Source organism: Sturnira hondurensis, unplaced genomic scaffold (genome assembly GCF_014824575.4).
Source record: "Sturnira hondurensis isolate 20B ecotype Veracruz unplaced genomic scaffold, ASM1482457v3 Scaffold0006505, whole genome shotgun sequence".
Classification (NCBI taxonomy): Eukaryota; Metazoa; Chordata; class Mammalia; order Chiroptera; family Phyllostomidae; genus Sturnira; species Sturnira hondurensis.
In genome coordinates this window covers 6,253,870-6,280,793 of record NW_028079136.1, presented here as the reverse complement: position 1 = coordinate 6,280,793, position 26,924 = coordinate 6,253,870, and the positions used below count along the sequence as shown (strand labels likewise).

The 26,924-nt window shown below is 42.4% G+C and overlaps 1 protein-coding gene across 4 annotated transcripts in view; it reads right to left on the bottom strand.

The window, feature by feature from the left end:
- IRAG1 (inositol 1,4,5-triphosphate receptor associated 1) overlaps window positions 1-26,924 on the bottom strand; it is a 74,207-nt gene that overhangs the window by 26,439 nt on the left and 20,844 nt on the right. For all 4 annotated transcript variants that reach the window (XM_037050069.1, XM_037050070.1, XM_037050071.1 and 1 more), the window contains 4 exons: window positions 13,369-13,492; window positions 3,384-3,414; window positions 1,855-1,995; window positions 702-833 (listed from right to left, as the gene is read on the bottom strand). In XM_037050069.1, coding sequence (XP_036905964.1) covers window positions 702-833; window positions 1,855-1,995; window positions 3,384-3,414; window positions 13,369-13,492 — 428 coding nt within the window. The remainder of the gene's footprint in view (window positions 1-701; window positions 834-1,854; window positions 1,996-3,383; window positions 3,415-13,368; window positions 13,493-26,924) is intronic.

Below are 26,924 nucleotides of genomic sequence, written 5' to 3'. Positions count from 1 at the left end.
AGGCCACACAGTGAATCCTGGTGGAGAAGAGATTGGACCTCAGGCAGTCAGCTCCTACGACACCACCTGGGATCAGGGCAGTGCTGTGTGTGCTCTGGGACTTCAAAGTGGCTGAGAGGGAGCCCGACCTGGGCTGGCCCCTGAGCTCTGCCAGTCTTACTGCTCTTACTTTTCTGAGGTGTCCTGTCTTCATCAGGGGATGGGGTATTTACTTTAACAGCGTTGTTGGGGGGATTGAATGAAACAAGGCAGTTTTTCCTAACGCATGTTGGCCAAGTACTAGTTTTATGGGACTTGAACAGGTATTTTGTGACAAAAATAAAAGGAGTGGTGGTGGTTCTTCAGTCAAATACATTTGGGAAATGCGGTGGTAAACTTAAACAGGCTCTTCACTGTAACACTCCTCAAAGGCTTGGTTATTCCAATGCGCGTTAGAAATCCCTAACGAAAGAAGGGAGTATGCAGTAGTTCTCACACTTAGGTATGCACGTAAAATTTTCCAGAAGAGCTCGTGAGGGTTTTAGTGGTCCACCCAAAAAACAACACTGAAAAAAACCCCAATAATGTACATAGGCGGCCTGGCATAGCGGAAGCCTTCAGTAAGTGGTGCCTGTAGTTGTTACTGCCTACATGATCGCTTTAGTTCCTGTGGGCAGGGCAGAGAAGAGCCAGTCAGTGGGCTGGGAGCTGCAAGGGCTCACCTGGCGGATGGCCCCCACCATCTCAGCCCGGCTGGAGAGGCGGGCAGCCAGGCGGTGCAGGACAGCGATGTCCTCCAGCAGCTTCTGGTAGGTCTCCCGGTGCTCACAGTGCTGCCAGAGAGAAGCTGAAGACTGAGGAGTGAGAAGGAACATCACCTGGGGTCCTCACCAGATGAGCCCTGGTCCCCATCCTGTCTGAAAGGAGTGGCTTCTGCAGGGCAAGGCTACAGCTTCTTCTGGGGATCAGAGAAGCCCAATGTGGACCCTCTATGTGAGAGGGGACCCCTGAAAAACTAGAATTATCCTCTGGAGAATGGGTCCCTGGAAGTATAGGCTTCCCTCACTAGGTGAGCATTCTAGGAACCCATCTGTATCAGTGTACCAGCTGGTGTTGTTGTGAGAGGCTGCATTCAGCTTCAGTGAATTTTTTGTGAAGACTCTTTCATCTCATTTGCCCATTTCATGATGGGTGATTTACAAGCACACCTGCCTACATGGTGCTGCACGTTCAGCAGTTTTTGAACAAAACAACATGACCCCAAGCCTATTCACCTGATCTTGCCATTACCCTGACCAACTGTTTTTATTTCCCGGATGAAAAAAATCCTCAAAGGGAAATGTTTTGCAGATGTGGAGGTGACACAAAAAACAGTAGAAGCACTGAAAGGAATCAAAATCAACAAGTTCAAAACTGTTTTTGAGCAGTGGAAAAAATCTCAATAGATGTATTGCATCAAATGGAGAGTACTGTGAAGGTGACTGAAGTTTAAATATGTAAGAATAAGTATGTAATTTTTGGTAAATAAATTCCAGGGCTTTGGGGGTCCCCCTCATACTTGGTGGACTAAATGAAGGGAATTGCATCTAGGTCTCTGGTTCCCAAGGAGCTCCCTTTGCCATCCCAGGCCCCTCCTGACGAGCTCCCAAAGGCTCACAGGGCTCACCCATTGTCCTGAGGTGACCCAGACCTTCCGGATCTCTGCCTCAGCTCCTCCCAGCACTCTGAGGAAGACTGTCTGGCTGAAATCAGGGCCTTGGCCTGATTTCTCATTTTGGGAGATGCTGCTGGGTGACTGAGAAAAGCAGGACCCCCCAGCATAGCCCTTGGAGAAGCCCCTCCTCTGAGGGGTCCCCAGTCAGGATCCACAATTACCGTAATAGAAGCTTTGAAGTTTTCCAGTTCCTTCTCAGTGTTCTCTTCCGTCAGGTTGCGTTCCCTTTCAGCCTGGTTAATTCTAGATTCCAGGGTATAGCTGTCATTTCTAAAGGCCAAGGACAGTTGTACAAACACGTTCTGTTGGGAACAAGAGTATAGGAGAGGTGCTAGGAGGAATTATTGCCGAGAACAAGGCTGCAGGTGTGTTCCTTGCATGAGCATTTTACATCAGTTCCTGGAACCAGTTGCCAAAGCAGCTGTGTACCTGTGAAATTCCTTTTATAGTCAACTGCACAAAGGACGGTGGAATGGGAAGCTGAGGTCCATGCTAGGTCCTTCACAGAACCCGAAGACCAATGCATTTTACTGAGGAATAATAAGAGAATAACACTCGGCTTTTCCCTGAACTTCAAGGAAATAACATCCTGTATTTAGGTTTAGATAAACTTGGGCCAACACAGCTAATTGTATAAGCAGTTTGGAGTCACGCAAGGATTTATTATATACACATAGATTTCGGAGGGCCAAAATTTTATAGTGGTTTTATGTTTTTTCACATAAAACCACTATAAAGAAAGTTAGAGATGTAAGGCTTGTTGACTTAAAGCAAACTTGAACTAGCATCTTGCCTAAGTATTCCAAGTGCTCCATTGAAAGCAGCGTTAAGAGCTGCCAGGAGATTAGGTAAGGCCAGGTATGATTCCTACAGGAGCTTTCTGGAACAAATATTCCATGCCAAAAATGCAGCCTGTATGAATGAACTTCGAAAGGTGATGTTGTTTAGACATGGAATTTCTGGAATAATAGGAAACAACTGGGGAGAAACTACTGGGGGAAATAGACGAACTACACAGGAAGGAAGCAATGGCCTTTATTTTATTTTTACAGCTTTCATTGCTCTGCCTGAGGCAAATGGAAGCAGATTTATACTGTTGGGGAGGCATAACTCTGCCTGAGCTTCTGAATTGCGTGTAACAAGGCCCATGATGGGTAGAAATCTCCAGACAGACAACTGAAGGCCCTGAATGGACCCAGTGATGGTGATGATGGCAACAGGGAAAGCTACTCCTCATTGAGCACCTACTATATCCCAGCAATGCTATGAGTTGTAGGCACCTTCGCTCACTTACTCCCACAAAACCCTCTCTATAGGAACTGCTGTGCCCACATATGGTTAAAGAGGCCAAGACCAGAGAGGCATTGATTTGTTCCATGTGACACAGAGTAGCAGAGTCATGATTCAAGCGTGGACTGATTCCAAAGCCTGTGCTCCTTCTGCCATGCTGCGCACTGACTGTGTCTGTGTGCATCCGAGGACAGGAGCTGGCCCTGGCGAACTGGCCATGGCCGTCTTCACCCAGGTCAGTGGGTGGAGAGTCTCTGTCCTACCCAAGCCTCAGTCCAGTTAAGCTTATCAATAATGCTTGACCTTTAATGCTCTATATCTGGGTTGCCCCTCAGTGGAAGAGTAAACAGAGCCCATCGAACCCAGGCTCCACAATTTCAGAAAGCTCTTGATTACTTACCTCAACTTCCTTTTCAGTGAGCGGAGGGGCACTGTGAAAAAGAAAAGGCACACAAATGAACTTTATCCCACCTATGAAATGCATAAAAAGGTGAATTTGAACAAGCAGCAGGCCATGGGCTCCAGAAATGGAGTAAGCGGGGTCACTGAGAGTTCAGGGCAGGCTTTGTGTGAGCTCTGTAACTGGTGAGCCATTCCACCAAATATTGGCTCCTACAAACGACGTGTGGTGGGAAACATTAGACCTTGGGCCAGTCCTCCACCAGGGCCTCTGTTATCGTGACTTCAGACAAGTCGTTTTCAACTCTCTCTGTTTGCTCATCTTACAGGAGTCTTCTAAGAACTATATGATGCGTGTACATATGTGTGTATACGTGTGTATGTATACATTCACGTATGTATGGCATCAACACATGTCTTTGTGTATAAATGTGTATATGTGCATGTGCATGTGTTTACATGTGAATATGCATGACATCCACACTGAGATGTTAGCTATTATGAGCCATTCACAGGCTTGTTTTGAGGACTTAATAAGAAAATGCATGTGGCACATACTTTATGTACACATCTAAACTGTACACATCTAAGCAACCGTTTCTTCTTCAGGGCTACCCAGGTCTGCACAGCCCGACCCTCCTTCTGTCTCTGAGGATTGTGACGAGGGTGCATGTGGGCCAGAGAATCAAAGGCAGGAAAGAGTGGCCAGAGCTCTTCCCACAGCGAGAACCGCTTCTGAGAGCTGGAATCCGAGTCTGTGCAGGAGAGTCCTGGCTGGCACGGTGGTGTCGTTCCGAGAGCTTCCTCATCGTGTGCGGGGCCCACAGCAAGCAGTCCTTGCACCTGCATGCACACCGTGTTCCTGCTGCTGTGGCTCTTGCTGGCGGCTAAAGCTAGCCCCGTTCTGCAACCCGGACAATGTAAATAATGCATGGGCCCTTTCCTGTGCTGGGCTGGGAGCACTGGGAGAGGTCCTCCCAGCATCATAGGACTTGGCAACAGAGTGTGCCATTGATAAGACTCTCAGGAAACACAGCTTCCTCCCTTTGACAGGTGTGGAGGAACCCCAAGAGCAAAGGTAGGGGTCAGCTATCTCAGCAAGTGCTTGGTTCTCACCTTGACAAGTGACTGTGAGAGCCTTCCTGTCGGGATGAAGCAACAAGGCCCCATAGCCAGCAAGTCAGGAAAGTACAGAGCATGAGATAAACAACTGCAAAGATGGTCGATGCTTACAATTCTCGTCACAGCCCCACCCATCAGGCCCTTTCTGCTGTGGGCCAGCCAACACAATCTCACGGAGCATGCACACATTGTGTAAATGATTTATTGGAACTCATTCAGCTTGCCATTGACTCCTGGCTTTGTTTGGATAGTATGTGGTATGTACACATTTTTACTGCTTATTAACCAAACTTATTTTTCTATTTTGATGACCCACTCTCTGTGTGTTTTCTTTTCTTTTTTTTTTTTTTTTTTGGTATAGAACACACTTTTCAAAAACATGCACAAAGCCCTGAGAACTCAGGGAGATGTGCTTTAGCTGGAGGGGCCACGTGGCACAGCCAGCACCTGGTCCCGAGAGCTGTGCCTTGTGAACTGGCACAGGCAGCGAGGGGGCAGAGCCTGGGGCCTCCAAAGGGACACAGGTCTAGCAGGTGACATACCAGGTGACCATTCTGGATGGCTTTGCCTGCCTACAATTCAACATCCCTTATTAGGCCTTAGAATAAAATCAAGGTCCTCTGTGAGCCAGACTCCCCACTCTCCAGCCGCACTGACCGTTCTGTGCCTCAAACACACCTCATGTGGCCCCAGGGCCTTAGAAGTTGCTGTTCTTTCCTTTTGGTTCCCACTCTCTTTTGTAACAACTTTACTGAAATATACTTCACGTACTATAAAATGTACAATACAGTAATATTTAGTATATTCACAGAATTTTACAATCATCACTATGGTCAATTTTAGAACTTTTCCAGCACCCCCCCCCCACAAAAGCCCCTCTACCCATTAACTAGCAGTCACTCTTTTCAGTCTGTGTCTTANCCTCCCTTTGACAGGTGTGGAGGAACCCCAAGAGCAAAGGTAGGGGTCAGCTATCTCAGCAAGTGCTTGGTTCTCACCTTGACAAGTGACTGTGAGAGCCTTCCTGTCGGGATGAAGCAACAAGGCCCCATAGCCAGCAAGTCAGGAAAGTACAGAGCATGAGATAAACAACTGCAAAGATGGTCGATGCTTACAATTCTTGTCACAGCCCCACCCATCAGGCCCTTTCTGCTGTGGGCCAGCCAACACAATCTCACGGAGCATGCACACATTGTGTAAATGATTTATTGGAACTCATTCAGCTTGCCATTGACTCCTGGCTTTGTTTGGATAGTATGTGGTATGTACACATTTTCACTGCTTATTAACCAAACTTATTTTTCTATTTTGATGACCCATTCTCTGTGTGTTTTCTTTTCTTTTCTTTTTTTTTTTTTGTATAGAACACACTTTTCAAAAACATGCACAAAGCCCTGAGAACTCAGGGAGGTATGCTTTAGCTGGAGGGGCCACGTGGCACAGCCAGCACCTGGTCCCGAGAGCTGTGCCTTGTGAACTGGCACAGGCAGCAAGGGGGCAGAGCCTGGGGCCTCCAAAGGGACACAGGTCTAGCAGGTGACATACCAGGTGACCATTCTGGATGGCTTTGCCTGCCTAAAATTCAACATCCCTTATTAGGCCTTAGAATAAAATCAAGGTCCTCTGTGAGCCAGACTCCCCACTCTCCAGCCGCACTGACCGTTCTGTGCCTCAAACACACCTCATGTGGCCCCAGGGCCTTGGAAGTTGCTTTTCTTTCCTTTTGGTTCCCACTCTCTTTTGTAACAACTTTACTGAAATATACTTCATGTACTATAAAATTTACAATACAGTAATATTTAGTATATTCACAGAATTTTACAATCATCACTATGGTCAATTTTAGAACTTTTCCAGCAGCCCCCCCCCCCCGCAAAAGCCCCTCTACCCATTAACTAGCAGTCACCCTTTTCAGTCTGTGTCTTTTCCAACCACCCCACCTCCCCCCAACAGCCCTAGGCAGCCATTAATTAATCCACTTCTTGTCTTTATGGATATCCTTATTCTGGATTTCTTATGAATGAACTCGTACAAGATGTAGTCTTCTGTGACTGGCTTTTTTCACTTGGCATAATGTTTTCAAGGTTCATCCACATTATAGCACATATCAGTATTTTATTTTTATGGTTGAATAGTATTCCATTGAATGAAGATATCACATTTTGTTTATCCATTCATCAGTTGATGGACATTTGGATTTTTTCCACATTTTGGCTGTTATGAAAATGCTGTTATGTACAACTTTTTATACATAAACAACATCTGTATGGAAAAAAGTCCAGCTATTGTTAATATAACTAGAACAGTTTGCATGGCATCAATATAACCTGGCAGCCATGGAGAGTGGACTGGCATGTGCATTTGTGAACAATGACAACTTCACTGTACTAGTCAGCAAGGGTGGTAGATGCCGTTGAGTGAGCATGTGTACTGTGTGGCCCTCACATTCAAATTGACTGTGTAGAGCAACGAACTGCAAAAAAAACCTTCATTAAGATTGAACATCCTGCCCTGGCTAGTGTGGCTCAGTGGATTGAGTGCGGGCCTGCGGACCAGACGATTACAATTCGGTTCCCAGTTGGGGCGCATGCCTGGGTTGTGGGCCAGTTCCCAGCAGGGGACCCAAGAGAGGCAGCCATACAGTGATGTTTCTCTCCCTCTCTCCTTCTCTACCCCTCTAAAGATAAATAAAATAAAATCTTAAAAAAAAAAGATTGAGCGTCCTTCTGCAGAAACTATTTGGGTGATTCAGAAGGCTTCAGCTACGGACTACTGGTGATTGGCAGCTTCATTACGACAACACGCCAGCGCACGCATCACGTCTCATGAAGAGCTTTTTTGGTGAAACATCAAATTACCCAGGTGACTCATTCCCCCTACAGTACAGATTTGGTGCCCTGTGACTTCTGGCTTTTCCCCAAACTAAAGTCACCTTTAAAAGGGAAGAAATTTAAGAACCTCAATGAGTTTCAGGAAAATACAACTGGGCAGCTGATGGCAATTGAGGAAACTGTGTGAGGTCCCAAGGTACCTACTATGAAGGGGACTGAGGTGTAATTGTACTGTGTATAATGTTTCTTGTATTTTGTATCTTCTTCAATAAATGTCTCTATTTTTCATATTACATGGTTTGATACCTTCTGGACAGACCTGTATTTTCATTTCTCTTTGCTATATACCTAACAGTGGAACTGGTGGTCCATATGGTAACTATGTTGAACTTTTTAAAGAACTGCCAAACTGTTATTCCTAAGTCGCTATATCATTTTGCTGGGGATTCCAAATCTTCCACATTGTTTTGTTTATCTTTTTTAGTATAACTATTCTAGTGGATATAAAATGTACTATCCTATTATCATTTTGATTTGCCTTTTCCTAATGACTATGTTGAGCATCTTTTCATGTGCTTATTAACCCCTCATATATATTCTTTGAAGAAATGTCTACTTAAATCCTTTGCCCATTAAAAAAATTAGTTGTCCTTTTATTGAATTATACAAGCTCTTTATATATTCTGGAAACAAGTCCCTTATCAGATACATGATTTGGAAATATTTTCTTCTATTCTGTCAGTTATCTTCTCACTTTCTTGATGGTATTATTGTTTGCGTCACAAGATTTTTTAATTTTGATGAAATAACTATTAATCTATTTTTTCTCTCGTTGCTTGCAATTTTGGTGTCATATCTAGAAACCACAGAATAACCCAAGGTCACAAAAATTTGCTCTTATATTTCCTTTTAACAGTTTAAAGCATTAGCACTTTTATTTAGAGCAATGATCCATTTTTAGTTAATTTTTGTATATTGTGCAAGGTAGGGTACAATTTTTACTTTTTTGCATGTGGCTATCTAGTCATCTCAGAATGATTTGTTGAAAAACACTGTGCTTTCTGTCTGGGAATTCCTTCACTGAAATCTGTGCATGGATAACTTCTTTTTGTCATTTGCATGTCTCAACTTAATTACTGCTTTATCATAGAGGCCTCCTTTGACCCTCTTCCCAACGGTCCCGTGTTCTTCTCTATCTGTGCCCCCTTGCGGTCTTCCTAGCAGCTCTGCTGTAGGAAATCATTGGTTTTGTTACTTGAATGTTATTTCTCTCCCTGCCCAGCATGTAAGTGCCACGAGAACAGGGACTGTGTCTTCGTGTTCTCCCTTCCAATGGGTGGCACATAACAAGTGCTCAATGAATGGTTGTTGAGCAAATGCCTGTTTATTGCTCCTTTTGGTGTTTGACCCTGGAATATCTTATTCAGTAACATTCCCCTTTGCACACCTGTTAACCACCCACCAACCTTGTCTCTAATTTAGGTTCTAGACCTAGCTTTTCTACCAAATCCATTCAGTTTGCTGACCCTACCATGAGTTCTGTCGTGGTATGGTTCAATCCCAATTCTCCTAGTTCACATAGAACATGGAACAAACTTCTGCATATTAAAACTCAAGTGTAATGCTAGGGAAAGGAATCTTGAAGCTCTGGCTTCCTTCTATTGGATGACATCTTACATGACAACTTATCTGTATCTCTCAGACCCCAAACCTGAGCTAGAGAGTTCTGGGCCCAAGCAAGGGCCCAATTTGGGAACAACTTCTACTCAGCCAGAAGCAGGGAGGCTGATTTAGCGGCCAGAGCGGGGAGGTTTGGGGTGGGACCCATGCCTATTGGCACAATGCATGAGACACACTGATCTCAGTTGACAGCCTAGACCACGTGCTTCAGAAACTGATCTTACTCATTGCCCACGCAAGCTCAGTCTGGACTCGTGGTTGAGAGCTGGTAGCTGTTAACTCACAGGGGTGATAGAACTGCTCAGTCTCCTCCTGGGGAAGCTGAGGAAATTTAATTAGCTGGAGGTGTGCCCTAATCATACTAATTGTCTTTAACTTTACAGAGGAAAAAGAAGCCAACAGCTCTCTTGACCAGCCTTGTTCCTTGAAATCCAAAGTGCACTGGTGATTGTTTTGGTACTTTTGAAAGGCGTCTGGTATAGCTGAGACAGCAACTCAGTCCACCCCAAATTCAATTTCTGACTCTGTCACCTACCAGTATGTTGCTTTGCTTCTCTGTTCCCCCAACTAAGATAAACAAACTAAAATCTTCCTTTTCTGCCTTACTGGTTGTCACAAACACCAAAAGACACACGGCATGCAACACGCTCTGTCCCCTGCACTGCCTTGGGCACTCCTCCTTCGGTCTCCTGTCTCCGGACATTCCTTCTGTGCCCTTCTGCCAGGTGGACTGGCCTAAGTCACTCCCTCCTCCAGCTGTGAATTCAGCTTGCTTCTGACTTGTTTCCAGCACTTTTTTAAAAGCTTTTTTTTCACATTTTGGAAAATCCCCACAAAATTTTATTTTTTAATATATTTTATTGATTATGCTATTACAGTTGCCCAATTTTTTCCCCTTTGCGCCCCCTCTACCTGGTACTCTCCTCCCTCCAGCAATCTTCTCCTTAGTTCATGCCCATGAGTCATGCACCTAAGTTCCTTGGCTTCTCCGTTTCCTACACTATTCTTAACACCCCCCCACCCTGTCTGTTTGTACCCACCAATTATGCTTCTTAATCCCTGCACCTTTCCCCCCGATTCTCCCTCTTCCCCCTCCCAGCTGATAACCCTGCATGTGATCTCCATGTCTACCATTCTGTTTCTGTGCTAGTTGTTTGCTTAGTTTGTTTTTTTAGATTCAGTTGATAGCTGTGAATTTGTTGCCATTTTAATGCTTGTGATCTTGATCTTCTTCTTTTTCTTAAATAAGTCCCTTTAATATTTCATGTAATAATGGCTTGGNCGTGCAACACGCTCTGTCACCTGCAGTGCACTTGGGCACTCCTCCTTCGGTCTCCTGTCTCCGGACATTCCTTCTGTGCCCTTCTGCCAGGTGGACTGGCCTAAGTCACTCCCTCCTCCAGCTGTGAATTCAACTTGCTTCTGACTTGTTCCCAGCACTTTTTTAAAAGCTTTTTTTTCACATTTTGGAAAATCCCCACAAATTTTTATTTTTTAATATATTTTATTGATTATGCTATTACAGTTGCCCAATTTTTTCCCCTTTGCGCCCGCTCTACCTGGTACTCTCCTCCCTCCAGCAATCTTCTCCTTAGTTCATGCCCATGAGTCATGCACCTAAGTTCCTTGGCTTCTCCGTTTCCTACACTATTCTTAACACCCCCTCCCGTCTGTTTGTACCCACCAATTATGCTTCTTAATCCCTGCACCTTTCCCCCCGATTCTCCCTCTTCCCCCTCCCAGCTGATAACCCTGCATGTGATCTCCATGTCTACCATTCTGTTTCTGTGCTAGTTGTTTGCTTAGTTTGTTTTTTTAGATTCAGTTGATAGCTGTGAATTTGTTGCCATTTTAATGCTTGTGATCTTGATCTTCTTCTTTTTCTTAAATAAGTCCCTTTAATATTTCATGTAATAATGGCTTGGTGATGATGAACTCCTTTAGCTTTACCTTGTCTGGGGAGCACTTTATTTTCCCTTTCATCCTAAATGATAGCTTTTCTGGACAGAGTAATCTAGGTTGTAGGTCCTTGCTTCTCATCATTTTGAATACTTCTGGCCAGTCCCTTCTAGCCTGCAAAGTTTCTTCTGAGAGATCAGCTGAGAGTTGTATGTGAACTCCTTTGTAGGTGCCTCTGCTTTTTTCTTGCTGCTTTTAAGATTCTCTTTTTATCTTTAACCTTTGACATTTTAATTATGACGTGTCTTGGTGTGGTCCTCTTTGGGACTCTCTGTGCTTCCTGGAATTGCATGTCTATTTCCTTCACCAAATTAGGGAAGATTTCTTTCATTATTTTTTCAAAAAAGTTTTCCATTTCTTGCTCTTCCTCTTTTCCTTCTGGCATCCCTAAGATTCAGATGTTGGTACATTTGGAGATATCCCAGGGGGTCCTTATAGTAACCTAAATGCTTTGAATTCTTTTTTCATTTTGCTGTTCTTGTTGAATGCTTATTTCTTCCTTATTATTGATTTGAATCCTGGCTTCCTTCCCTGTATGGTTAGTTCCCTGTAGATTTTTCTTTATTTCACTTAGTGTAACCTTCATTTCTTCCTTTATGTTGTTGTCATGCTTAATGAATTCTCTGAACATCCTGATCGCCAGTGTTTCAAACTCTCCATCTGATAGGTTGGTTATCTCAATTTCAGCCAGTTCTGTTCTTTCATTTGGACCACATTTGTATATTAAATTTGGCAGCCTCCCTGTGTTTATTTCTGTATATCAGGCATAGCTGCTTTGATCCCTTGTTTTAGTAGCATGGCCTATTACAGAAAGGTACCTGCAAATTTCGTGGGGCAGAGCCTTAGGTAATTGCCAGTGCAGGGCAACTTGCTTCACTGCTTAGTGGCTCTGTGTCGGGGGAGGACTCAGAAAGGGGACGATGCTGCTGCCTGGCTTCTAGAGGTTTACTCAGCATTTACCCCATTTCTAGTCTCTTCACCCACTTCTCATATGAGACTAGTGCCCTTCCAGGTGCTGCCCTGGTACAGAATCCCAGAGTGGGTGGGTTTGCAGACCTTCTAAGTCTGTGCAGGCCCTTTAAGCTGAATCTCCTGAAAATCCAGCAGTTCCTTCCACTGCCCCAAACCCCACTGGGTTTTGCAGCCAGAAGTTATGGTGATTTATCTTCCTGGCACCGGAACACTGGGCGGTGTGGTCTCACCTGGGGCTGGGATTGCTCGCTCCCAAGGTATCCCTTCTAATTTTTATCTACCACACATGAATGTGAGATCGCCCATTCTGCTGCTGCCACCGCTTCTCCATGCCACAGTGCATCTCTGCGTCTCTGCCCATCTCCATGACTCTGCCTCCCTTACCCATTTGGATGAATGTGGCTTCTTTCAATCCTTTGCTGTCAGACTTCCATACAACTTGAATTTATGTCAGTTCTGGGCATTATTTGTTTGGGGATCTAGTTGTAGTTCTTTCTATGTTTGCATGAATAGGTGAGGCATGTCTGCCTATGCCTCCACCTTGACTGGAAGTCCCCTCTACCACATTTCTTGATACTGTTTTAGTTGCTCAGTCCCTTTGAGCAACTTAGTGACTCTGTTTTCGTTGATTATAGTATGGAATTTGAACACATAACACCTCATGAGAAAAACTTGTTTTCCTTTCATATTTACCCCTAAATTAGGAAGCTTTGTTATGTCTGGTAGCTCCTCTTAATGGCCTTTGTGCCCAACAGTTTAGTCCCCAGGTTTCTGGGCTTGGGAGGAACCCTCATCTGTAGGCACCCATCCAGTTCCTATTGCTTAGTACCTTATTCTCTCTTCTTTATACTCTAAACTGTTCACTTTTTAACTCAGTTACCAGGGCCTGCTATGTGCTGATAAAACTCTAAGCCCATGCTCACACACTGTCTCATTTATCTACCGATGACAGATCCCTGTTGTATAGGTGAGGAGACTGGGGCTTGGGAAGTGAAGCCACTTTGTCCCCCTGTGTAGAAGAGCCTGGTAGGTTTGCCAGACAATCCTTCTTCATGTGGTCCCAAATATTCTACATCTCCATCTATGCAGATATCAGATCTAAAATTCTCCCAGTTATAAGTAAATTGTAGAGCTGGGATTACAACCAGGCCTCCTGGTTTTTAAACCCACCACTCTCTGCTGTTGTGAGCCTCTTGGTGACCCTCATGCATGCCTCTGAACCCCACCCTGCTCTCTCAGTTGGATCCACCCCACCTGGCCCTTTATTATTCTTTTTGTTTGAGATGCATTTGCCCTGTCTGCACCATTGAACCCTGATCTGTTTGGGGTCAAAAATCAAGGCTGGTGCACTACTGTGTCCCCTCTAGAATCTAACATGAGCTACCTCGTATGGGTCTTCTACAACCCATGCCCTGACTTTACCTTCCAGGAAGAGACTTGTGGACCCGCAGTTTGCGCAGCAGCACGTCGGAAATATTGGGCATGACATCCAAGCCACTCTTTGACTCTTCTTCCTCAATAGCTGGGGACAGTTCCGATGGGAGCCCTGAAAGGAAAAAGTGCTTAACTTATATGTCTGTTTGAGATCACTGTAGTTCTGTTGGCAGCTTGGTTCAGTGGATAGGAAGAGCTTTCACAGTTCTAAGAACCTAATTCTATTCCAGCGACTTTATAATTGTTACTTTAACCTTACAATGACTCAGTAAGCTAGCACTTTGTTTTCTCGTTTTACAGGTGGGTAAACCAAGACTTGGCAAGGTCAAAAACTTGCTTCATGTCACAGAACTAGTAGATGGCATAGGCAGGCTTCAAACCAATTCTATTTGCTCCAAATTCTGTGTTCTTCCCATTGCTTCCCAAAGTACCAAGCAGGTTCTTGCGTCCTGAGTCAGTTTGGTTTCTAGCAACTAGAAGCCAGTTGACTATTTGGCATAGTGTTTGCAAAAATCCCCTCTCTGTAGCAGGTTTTTTGAAGGACTGTTGCCCAATTATTTTTCCTCAAATGAATTCAACAGTTCAGTCATCTGTGGCCTACCTAGAAATCAGCATCTGGTTCCACATTTCCATAAGTAGGAATAGAAACAGAATTTTTCTATGGTAAATCTAAAGTCATTAGGTCTTTTAAAGAGCTCAAAAAAAAAAGGCCTCCTAGTCAACAGAACAAATGAACAGGCTTTTGTTATCTCCCAAAGCAACCTGGGTCCTTGCTCTGAAGGCAGATACAACAAATAAAATACTTTCTTTCCTGTAAATCTTTCTCTTGTTTGAAGACAACTCTTGTCCCTCTCTCAATATTTTCCTTCTGCAGGCTCTAGCCCCATTTTCCCAGATGCTCACTATGACCCACAGTGGCCCATGGCCTCTAGCTCCTTTGCCTGCACACACCTGGTTGTTGCTCGTGCAAGTCTTTGCGTGCAAGACTTTATAGTCATACCTTTTACCATCTCTAATGGGTTTTGACCTGGAAGATTTCCAACCTGCTCAATCAATTTCCAGAATTGTAGGCCAGGCTATAGGCATAGTTGTGCTAGCCATCCAAATGGAGCTAAGATTGAGCATCATGTTGATCAGAAGCCTCCTCACCAAGTGAGACCATGGAGAGAGAAACAGCAGCATAGTTTGGCTCAAGGTAAATAATGCTTAAATACTTTGAGTTTTCCAACAACAGAATGGTGTTCGTGAGTTTTCTGATACTCAAGGAATCCCAGCAAAGCAAGGAGGGTTATTTGTCAGAGATGGGGCAGTCAGTGGTCCTTCTTTGAGTATAAGATTGAACTAGATATTCTCTTAGTTACCCATCACCTCTTGGGTTCTGTTCTGGCATTCATTGATCTCTGACATTTCCATGTGACAGATAGTAAGTCCTGTGGTGCTTCTGGCCTCACTCTACCAACACCCAGCAGAAAGATAATTAAGCAATGGGCTCCTGAGAGTTCTATATGATTGAACCATACCAAGGTCTAACAATCCCATGAGAGTCATACCAGGAGCTTTTGCCTGGAAAAGTATCCTCGGTTGAGTGTCCTCCTACCCGCAAAAGTACTTAGTCAGGGCTTCTAGCCTTGCCAAAATGGTGGTCTGCAGAGTGACCCAAGAACTGATGGATCCCAGAATCATCCAACCTCTTCCTAAATTTAACTGAATGAACTTAACAATAACAACAAATTTTAAAATCAACTAAACTCTCAAATATGGAAAAAGGCAATGATTTTTTTTAAAAAAAATAATGGCCAGAGAAAGACAAAACTTACTGGAAATAAATGTAGAGCTCTTACCCTTAATAACCCTTTCTTCTTCCCTCAAAGACTCAGTACTGAGAGGAAGGTAAGAGAAGAAGTTCTGGCAAAGAGTGCAGTACCACAGAGTGGGAAGGGGAGTGGACTGAGAACGTGAGCAGGCAGCTAGCAGAGGAGAGGCAGAGTGTTTCTCTTGAGTAGAAGGGTCTCCAGCCACCACAATAGTAGTCTAGCCAGTGAAAAGCTGCCTGTGCTATGATTTCTTTTTCCTAATGAGGAGGAGGGAAAAGAAAAGACAGAAAGACTGCACAGTAGTCTACTGGAGTTAATTACATGGAAAAGTATGGAGGGATTTACCAGAAAGGAAAATGAAGAGAAAATAAAACAAGCTTCTCTGATGGAGGGAGACACATGGAAAGCCCCCGTTGAAGCTATTTGCCACCACTCCCCTGCCATTTCTGAGAAACAGCAGAGTGGTCAAACTTGAAATTTGTCTCTTTTCCTTCCTTTACCTGACAGGATAGTGGCAGTGTCTGCTGGAAATAGTGGGATCAAAGCTGGAAAATAGATACCTGAGTAGATTGTCTCTATAATTTTACCCTGAATTGATGAAATAATCCCTAACTTGTTACTCCCACCCTAAGGGAATAAGATAAGCACCACTTTGGTATAATAAACTTAAGTGTTGGACTATGAACAAAGTTAGAAAAAGAGCAGAAAGAAGACTCATAAATACCACCGTGCACAGCTCCATCTGAACTTCCCCTTTCCCCCCACCCAGCAATAACGAAGCCGGCGCGGAACACCCCGTCCTCAGCCTAGTGCTGCCAGGAGGCCACAGATCGCAGACGAGGCAGGAAGGAACCTGACCCACACAATATGTAAGTCTAGGTAAAGAGAAAATCCAGGTAGAAATGGCCATGTAAAAAAAAAATAAAATAAAAATGACATGGCAGCTATATAAAAATACTGTAGTCAAAATAGGAAGGAAAGAAAGCATAAAGGAAACATCAGAAGACAGATGTCAGGATAAAAGCATAGACATACCCTCGCAGGTGTGGCTCAGTGATTGCGTGCCAGCCTGCAAAGCAAAGGTTGCTAGTTTGATTCCCAGTCTGGGCATATTTCTGGGTTGCAGGCCAGGTCCCCAGTGGGGGCGTGTGGGGGTGAACCACACATTGATGTTTCCCTCTTTCCCTCCCTTCTGCTCTAAAAACAAATAAATAAAATCTTTTTAAAAATAGATGCAACAAACACAGCAAAAATGCATTTTTGTGCCAAATTTGTACCACAAATTCTTTTTTTTTGATAGTTCAAAATTTTAATTTTACTTAGAACATCATTAAGGAGCAAAAACTGCTGTAACATGCTGCAGAGAGACCATGGGAGAGAGGAAAATGTTTCAGTAACTTTCCTGACAGTTTCCTGACGCTTGACCCAGAGACCTCCACCCACACTTCGAACTGGGTCCTGCGTATCAGGCAGCCGGCTCAGCCCCTCCCGAGCAGCTCTTGAGCCTTCCTCATTAGAACCCCCTTCTGTCCACAGCCCTTTGAGGACCCCCACTGACTGCCACCACTTCGAAGGACACCATTGCTCTTGTGGCCCCTCTGCTCCTTTGCTGTTAAAACCAAGTACTAAATCAGAACTAAAGTAATTCTGCACAAGTACTATATGAAGGGTGTCCGCCACCCTGGAAGGTGATGTGACCTCTCAGTGCCCCTCTAACCTGGACTTGTCTTGGAGGAGGCTGGAATCTGTTATCTGGTGCTGGTTCTTTTGATTTGATCAAACCCAGCAGGAGAAACCAAACCAAACAAACAAACAAAAAAAGACCAACAACAAAAACTTCTGGAAGTCTGAACTCCAGCTGCTGCCCTTGGTAACCTGTTCCCTGTCTGCCTTTCAGTCACTCCATGGACGCTGAGCAGCTGGGAGCAGGCCGAGCAGGTGGAGCGCTCTCGTCCACAGGGGCTGGCTTCATCCGAGCTCTTTATGAGCAGTCCTGCAAAACCGCTCTCCGGAGTTTGTTTTGAAATGGCTGCAGCGGAATCCCTCCCCCCCAAAACCCAAACAACTGAGAAAGATAGTTTTTGTAAAAGTGCAAACACAAAACTGGAAGCAAGAAACTTTATAGGAAACTGAAAACGAAATGAGCAGAGGGACATTTGAGGTGAAGGATATAAAGAACATTCAAACATAATTTCAAGAGTTTACACGGAAGGCTATGACTCAGCAGATTAAGGTATCAACATCTCTAACCAGTTAAGTGACCTGAGAAGCAGTGCGAATGTGAGGCTGTGCTGTCCAGCAGAATTTTCTGTGGTGGACTCGATGTCCCCTTATCTCTGTGCTTTCCGTATGGAACCCACTAGTCACATGAATATCCACAATGTGGCTATAACGTAATATATATAATGAGGAAATGAATTTTTAGTGTAATTTAAATAGCCTCATGTGCCTAGTGGCCACCAACTGAACACTGCAGTGCTAATGCCTCATGGGTCAAAACCAGCAGTTTTGGGGGGGACTCCTCTAATCACTGCTGAATGGCGGGGGGTTGTGGCTGGGCAGAGAGGAAGCTCCCAACAATGTGGCCACTTCAGCGAGATCCGAAACCGTCCCCAGCTTCTGGAGGCAGGGGTGGCACAACCTGCTGCGAGGGGTATGAGAGGGCGACTCTGGGGGAGATGGGGAGACCTGAGTGTGCCCTTCTCACTCCCGGCTCACGCTAATGGGAGTAAAGGGCCTGGGATGTTGGTCGCTCGGACCAGAGGAGGCACTCAGGCTGGGGCTGCCGGGGGGCATCTGTGTACCACAGATTCTTTGATTCGTGGAAAAATTAGAACCTGAAGAAAACAAAAATAGGAAATCAGAGATAAGATGAGAGAATCACACAAAGATTGAAGAAGGTTACAATTTAAGGAAATAAACTGAAGACCAAAATAACAGAACTAAGCAAGAAATTATAAAAATATAGAACTAAACAATGTGTTGGAAATATGAAAGAATAAAACAGAAACAGCCTCAAACTGAATTAGTAAGGAGGATGAGAGAGATTGAGACGAGCACAAGGAATTTAAAGCAAAAGAAATTAAAGTATTTGGAAATACAATAATGAATCTATACTCTAGGCAATATTGAGAAATTAATGGATTATGGTGTCTCTGAAGTAGTGGGGAAAAAAAGAGACAAAGAACATATCCAAAGGCAAGAAGAAAAGAAAAATTTCCCCCAATTGAGATAAAGCTGAACTGGCAGATTGCATTTTCTATAGGTATGACGTACTTCGCCAACTACCATCCTAGAAAGAATAAGCCATACAGGGAGAGGCGAGGACTGAGGGTCCTGGAAATCGCTGGTCTCAGACTTCTCTGCAACATTGAATACTGTGTAGCATTCACAAAGTTCTGAAGAAAAAAGTGGCCCAGAATTTATTACCAGCCAAGCTGTCCTCCTAGGCTAAAAGACAACATTTTGCCCTGGCCAGTGTGGCTCAGCTAGATGAAGCATCATCCCATACAGCGAAAGGTTGCAGGTTTGATCCCCAGTCCGGGAACATAACTAGGTTGCAGGTTCAATCCCTGAGCTGGGCGCATACAGGAGGCAACCAATCAATGTTTCTCTCTCGCGCTGATGTTTCTCTCTCCTTTGTGCATGTGCTCTCTCTTTCTATTTGTGTGTGTGTGTGCCTCTCTCTCCCCCTTCCTCTCTCAAAAGCAATGGGAAAATGTCCTTGGGTAAGGATTTAAACAAAAAAAGTTAAAGACAATATTTTCAAACATGCTAGAATTTAGGGAACATAGCACCTCTTCTAGGAAAACCATTGAATAATGAAATCCAGCTAACAAGACATACACCAAAATTATAACATTGGGAATGAGCAGCCATAGTAAAAGCATTAGGGGTGAGCATGAAATCCTTTCACATATAAGTTTAAAGCTTAAACAACTATGGAAACTATGGTTACAGAATAAAATGTAAATACTATAGACTTATCAATATAAAAAGAATAATTTATCATTGGTATATATGGAGATGAAAAGGTAGGAAGAAATAATAAGGGTGCCATTTCATCTTTTCCTGGAGGACGTAGCTAGTCCAAATTTGACACATGTGATGTGAAATGCCTCAATGACCCCACACTCATAATGCATTTCATAATATGTACTTCAAACAACGAATTTCTTTTTTTTTCTGGAGGAAGCAATTACCAAAATTCAGCAGGTCCTTCAGCTTCACTTCATTTTAATTGTAATTCAACTACATTTTAATAAATTTTATTTTTTAAAAAGTATTTCTAGCAATTATAACCTCCCTCCACCCTCCTTTTCCTCCTTCTGTACTTGTGGGGAAGGGGACATTTGGTGTAAGCTATTTTTACTTTCCTGTTAGTATTTTTTTACTATGAGTTGAATTTGAAAACAATGAACAGGAGCTAATTTTAACGAAAGTAGTAAATTTGTTTTTTAAATATCTGCCTATACTAGCTCATTTTAATAAAAGCACTTGTTTCTGGCCATCTCAGGGACTTGGAAAAGGAACCTTCGGTGTTTGTGGGTAGAGGCGCTCTGAGCTGCCAGATGACCCCTTAGTGAGTGACTGGGGATAAACTTTCTTCAGATCCATCTCTGGGAGGCCTTTTCTTTGCCCAAAATCAGGGCTCTGAGCCCAGGCTGGGGTGTCTGGAAGGACTGCAATTCAATGCACATCTTTGCCTCAGCCCACACTCTGTCAACATGCAGGTCCAGAAGCCCACCCACTTCCTAGCTATTGGCACCTAGATCAGGATAACCAAAGCCATTTCAGCAGCTACTATTTATAGAACATCAACTATGCATCAGACACTTTCTCGTTCTTCCTTATAACAACTCTGCAAAGAAAACGTGGCTAAGCTCGTTTTCTGGGGAAACCACAAACTAGGAGACTGAGGCTCAGCTAAGTTAATTAGATTCCCCAGGGTCCCAGCTAGTTAGTATAGAGCCGGGATGCAAAACCAGGTCTGTCAGATTGTAACATCCAAGTTTCTCCCTATGGCCATTCAACATGTCCAAACCCAAACTCGCTGTCTTTATTCTCAAGTGAGCTTCTTCATGTTCCCAGTCCTAATTAATGGCACCTTCACCCCTCAACCATGCAGACAGACTTCTGGGGGACTTCTGGGTCCTTCTCTCCACCTCATCTCCTCACCAAGTCCTGCCAAACTGACCTCCACAGAGCTCTCAAACCTGTCCTCCCATCCCTGCCTGTCCATTGCAGTCTACAGTCTCATCACCTCTCACCAGGCTGTTTCCATACCCTCTTAGCTGCTCTGACTTCCCCCAGACTATCCTGTTTTAGGCCAGCTTTCATAATCTGTCCAAAATTATTCTCAAACTTAATTTTTATACTGATGCTTCCTTACCTGAAGGCTTCTCTGGCTTTACAAGAGGTACTGGATAAAGTTCAAACTCATTAATTGCCCCTTAAAACCTTCAGTCTCCCTGGTTTCTACCTACTTTCCACTCTTGCTGCCCATCTCTCTGGGACATAGGGCCCATACTTGACTCAAATGGATTCCTCTGTTTCAAGAATATGCCAAGCACTAGAAAATGCCTGCCTGCCTTTGCTCCTGCTGTTCCTTCTGCCTGGGATTCCCTTCTCTTCCTCATCTCAAAACTGCTTCTCCTAGAAACCTATCAGGACTCACTCACCACTAGACTGAGCTGGCTGCTTCCTCCTCCATGTTGTTGCCTACAGCAATACCTCACCATCCAGTGCTAATAGGGAACGAGATGGGTCTTAGAAGTCAAATCATCAGAAAAGTGAATTTGACTCTTAAAAACACCAAATTAAAAAAATTAACCATGGCAGGTGTTCAGTAAATGTGTACTTCCTCCTACTTTCTTATTTCTAGGATCTGAATGGTTAAGAGTTCTAGCTTCATTATTTCCCACCTGCATAGCCTTGGGCAAGTTCCTTATTTTCTAGATGCCTCAGTTTGCTCATGTGTAAAATGGGTATGACAGTACCTATTTCACTGAGCTCATATAATGTTTTTATGTGATCCTGGTCTTTCTTCTTCTTTTTTACTCCTCCCCTGAGGATATGTGTATTGATTTTGGAAATAGGAAGTGGGAGAGAAAGAAACATTGAATGGTTGCCTCCTACTTGTGCCTCAGCCAGGGGATTGAACCCACAACCTAGGTATATGACCTGACTGGGGATTGAACTCTCAATCTTTTGGTGAATGAGATGATGTTCCAACCAACTGAGCCACCTGGCCAGGGCTTGGTCTTTATTCTAACAGAAAGCTGGCATGTATTTTAATTCTTATCATTGGGGTTGTGGAACTCTATTTTGCCAGCTAAGTGGGATTTTGTACTCTGGGCTTCACAGTGTACAGGACAGTGCAGGAGATGTGGTGGGCAAACCACGTGTTTGATATCTGCAGAATTCTGACTTCCTTTTCCTGCGTTCTGAAAGCCCCATCAAAGAGCCTCATTCCCTCTGTATCCAGGACAAAAGGCTTTGGGAGTCCTCCCAGGGAGCTGGAGAGGCTGGCCCTTTAACATCTCTAAATACAGCAAGCAGTACATATGAGCTCATGGGGTAAACTCGAGTCTCTTATAACGATTGTTTGCTGTTCCTTTGAGAGATGGGGAAGATTCTTATCAGAACATTCCAGAGTCTTAAGAACTTTGGCACTCCTTCAGTTTCTGGGCCCTGGTGGGAGGGCGCTTTTCTCTGTTGCATGTGGTCTCTCCAAAAATCCAACCAGTTTTCTTCACAGGGACCGCTTGTAGGATGTTTGGATCTTGTAGGATGTAGGATCATTTGGAGGTCATTTCCAGCCAAAGACATGAGACTGACTGTGGGCCTGTTCCGGGGCTGAATGCTGGGGATGCAGAGATGAAAATGGCTCAGGCCCTGCGCCACCACAGAGAGGGCCTTGTCCCGGCTGTCACAAGCAGTTCCCTTGGCTATCTCAACAGCCTAACAGCCTCCTATCCTGTCCCTTTGTCTGCACTCCTGAGCCCCTTTCCCAGACCAATCCACTGGCCACAGCATTTTCAGAGGTTTCATCCTGTTCTTAGAACGATCACTTGAATGCACAGTAGGAACCACTGTGTGGCTAGCTCTCTTCAGCATCTTGGGATCCTCAGCAACTCATTCCGCCCTTTTAGGCTCAGCTCATGCCGTTCCCTCTACCAGGAATGTCCTTGCCCGATGAACTCCCATTCCGTCTTTGGATGGCTGCTAAAATGTCATTCTTCTAGGGAAGACTTTTCCAACACCTCCAGGCCCTTCGCCCTTATGAGATCTATCACAATATGAAGCAAGTGAATGTTCCCCTAATCTTTGTGCCTGTAGATAACAACTCTTCTTATTCCAGGACCACAATGATTTATGTTTATATGTGAAAATTATTAATTAATATACTAAATGATAAAATATACATCATTCTTTCAATATATACCCAAAGCAATTCAATAAAATTTAACACAAATCTTGAACCTTGTAAGAGAAGAATATTTCCTTGAAATAAGAATAAAAACATAAAATATAAGAAATATATAAACTAAATAGAAAAATACACATGTAATAAAAGATGTAAATATATAAAATATTTAAATATATATTTATTTTTATTTTATTACCTATATCTTTTCTGTTTTCTCATATAAATAACATAATTATGAAATAATAATAATTAAAATTAAAACAGTGCCTTTGTTTAATAAATCAGACACAACATGATCCTTGAAAGAAAAACACAAAAGCAATTACAAACAGAAACAAGGCAAGTGTTCTTGTCACCATTATCATATTAGAGAACGTTGCAAAGTTATAAAACATATATTGATACAGAAAAAAATACATACACTTTTATACACAACTGTATAACTAAAACAAATAGTGAATTTGATCAAATGAAAAGATTGTGATTTGGAAAAACTAAGGCATTCTGCAAAGTGGTCAAGAGTCTTTGAATTTAGATACATCTGGGTTTCAATCCTGGCTTCAGCAATTAATAACCATGTAGGCTTAATCTCCCTGAGCCTCAATTTGCTCATTTGCAAAATGGGTATAATAAAAGGAATGGGTATAACCACTTCCCACAGTTGTGAACATTATATGAAATATTATCAAACACTTAGCACAGTACTTGGGACATAGTAATCACTCTAATTGTAGTAATTATGCTCTTTAATCACTATAGTAATCACTCTCTACCATTTGGTAATAATAATATGATATAAGAAACATGTGAAACAACCAAGCAGCATTGATCTATACCACTAGTTATCAACTAGAAAAATCTAATGAAAAAGTCTTCTTTACAAATAATCAAAAAAATATAAATCATGTACAACATGCGCCAGTAAGAGATACAGGAGACTTACAGAAAAAACCTTGAATCTTTCAGAGGAAAAACAAAGGAAGACCTGAATTAGTACAGGGACAAAGCATGTGCTTAAATGAGAACTAAATATTTGCAAGGGAAATAATTTTAAAATCTATATGCTATAACAAACAAAGCTTGGACAAGTCTTCCGAATTCAAACTGCAGCTCAGAGCAATCACAATTTAAAATGTATAAAATGGTCACTTAGAAAAGTAGGTAAATAAGAGGTGAACTGGAAAGGACCTGGAATTTTTTAATCTTAGGTTAATCCAAGAGGGAGTGGAGACCCACAGAAAATGAGGAACGTATTTTAAAACTCCATTAATTGGTGTCTGGACTGGGAACTGAACTCTAATCTCCTGGCTTCTGGTCCAGTTGTTTTTCCATTAATTTGTACTGAATCTTTACATCTAGAATATAAAGAATATTCTGTAAAAGAAGAGTAATGAGGGAGAAACAACCCCACTGTACTCTAGGAGATATGACAGAGTGGCAGTGTTTAAATGGTACAGTTCTGATTGGAATGGAACAGAATCAAAGGTTCAGCGCTAGTCTTTGGAATATATATAAAAAGAAGTAGTATATAATTATCTAAGCCACAATATAACAAGGAATATAAACACTATCAAAATATGATTGAGGTAACAAGATCTTAAATTCTCAAATACCTGTATGTTAAAATAAATTTCAGAGGTATTAGCAAAATAAATATAAGTAGATTGAACTATAGAAAAATTAGTAGTAAAGAGACCTGCTATACTAATTAGACAGAATTAGTAGTTTTATAATGATATAAATAATGGAAGATTTTCATAGGAAAAGATAGGCAAAAGAGATTATATAAAAACTGATTTCTCTAAAAATAACACAAACCTTGTTTAAAAGCAAAAAATGATAGAATGAAAACAAAGACAAATACAACCAACAAATGGTTAACATTTATAGAGTTTCTACACATTACCAACAAAAACAAACAAATCAACAAAAAACCAAGACCCAAATGTTAGTTCACCTAACAAGGAAAAAAGGAAATGAATATTTAAAAATTCAAAGTTTGAGCTTGCTTGAAAGCAAATTAAGCTAGTAATGAAGTGACATTTCACACTATTCGTAATACATTGCAATAGTTATTATTATTATTGATTATCTGGTCCTCACTGTACTCTGGCCAATAAGGAACAGAACAAAGCAAATGCTAGTGCTGGTTTTTCTCAGGAGAAAGGCTCCTGACTCAATATTTGCAGGGAGCTTTATATTTTGGAAGCAATGGGTAAATGCAAATTGTTCTGCACTTTGGCCCAGTGATTCTCAAGCCTGAGATCTTATCCCAAGGGAGTAAATTAAAGGAAGAAAGAAATAAACTACAAGTACAAAGCTGTTTATAGTAGGGTTGTTCATCATAGTTAAAAGAACTGTAAACATCTGAAATACCCAACAATAGATATAGCAATATAAAAGGATAACATGTACCCATTAAATGATGAATATGAGAATGAGTCAAAATGTATGAAATTAGTTAGGAAGTAAATTTTAAAAAGTAGTAACAGAAATCTTCAACAAAATAATGGTAAACGGGATCCAGCAATCCATTAAAAAGATCATACATCATGATCAAGTGGGATTCATCCCAGGGATGCAAGGATGGTATAGTAGTTGCAAATCAATCAATGTAATATGCCACATAAACAAAATGAAAGACAAAAATCGTGACCATATCAATAGATTCTAAAAATGCATTTGATGAAGTACAGCACCCATTTATGATTAAAATGCTCAGTAAAGTGGGAATAAGAGAGCATACCTCAACACAAAAAGGCCATATGTAAGAAACTTACAGCCAACATCATACTCAATGGGCAAAAACTAAAAACTTTCCCCCTATGATAAGGAAGAAGACAAAGATGTCTGCTTTCACCCCTTTTATTCAACATAGTATTGGAAGTTCTAGCCACAGTGATCAGTCAGGAAAAAGAAATAAAAGCCATCCGAATTGGAAAGGAGAAAGTAAAACTGTCATTATTTGCAGATGACATGACAGTGTGCATAGAAAACCCTAGAGACTCCACCAACTATTTGACCTAATACGTGAATTTGGCAAAATAGCCGAATACAAAGTCAATGTTCAGAAATTAAAGGCACTTTTGTACACCAACAATAAAATATCAGAACAAGAAACTAAGAAAAAGTTCTGATCACCTCACACTGGTCAGAATGGCCATCATGAACAAATCAACAAGCAACAAGTGCTGGTGAGGATGCAGAGAAAAGGGAACCCTAGTGCACTGCTGGTGGGAATGCTGACTGGTGCAGCCACTGTGGAAAACAGTGGGGATTTCCCTCAAAAAACTAAAAATGGAAATGCCTTTTGAACCAGCAATTCCACTGCTGGTATTATACCCTAAGAATCCTGAAACACAAAATCAAAAGAATCTATGCACCTCAATGTTTGGAGCAGCACAATTTACAATAGCCAAGTGCTGGAAGGAACCTAAGTGCCCATCAGTAAGTGAGTGGATAAAAAAACTACGGTACGTTTACACAATGGAATACTACATAGAAGAAAGAAAGGAGGAGCTCCTACCTTTCCCAACCGCATGGATGAAACTGGAGAGTATTATGTTAAGTGAAATAAGCCAGGTGGTGAAAGACAAATACCATATGATCTCACCTATAACAGAAACCTAACGAACAAAACAAACCAACGAGCAAAATAGAATGAGAGGCATGGAAACAAGGAACAAACTTACAGGGACCACAGGGGATGGGGGGGAGTGTTAAGTTAGGGAGGAAGGGGAAGGGTCTAGTTAAAGAACAAGTATAAATGACCCGTGGACATAGAAAACAGGGTGGTGATTGACTGTAGGAGCAGGGGGCGCATGGCGGGTAGGGGGTTGGTGAGAGGAGCAGGGGATAGCAACTGGGGAAAATTGGGACAACTGTAACAGAACAATAATAAAAACAAACAAATTAATTAATTTAAAAAGTAGGAACAGAAAGTTATATTTACCATCAAATTAATTGTGAAAAATATAAATACAGGTAAATACCAGAAAAAAATAGAAATTGTTGCTTTTTCGGAATTTATGGGGTAATGGGTGAAATTTTAAGGTAAATCTTTTCCTAGTGTTTTAAATGTGATTTAATAAACAAGTTAAAAATTAAACATGGAGCAGTATATAATAACTTTTCCAAAGATTTCCTCCAAAATGGTTAATTTTTAAAAAAATTAGTACTTTAAAAAATTGTTGTCTTGGAGTGGTGAACACACAATACAACCCACAGATGATGTGTTACAGAATTGTACACCTGGCACCTCCTGTATCTTTGGACTATAAGACGCACCCCCTGCTCCG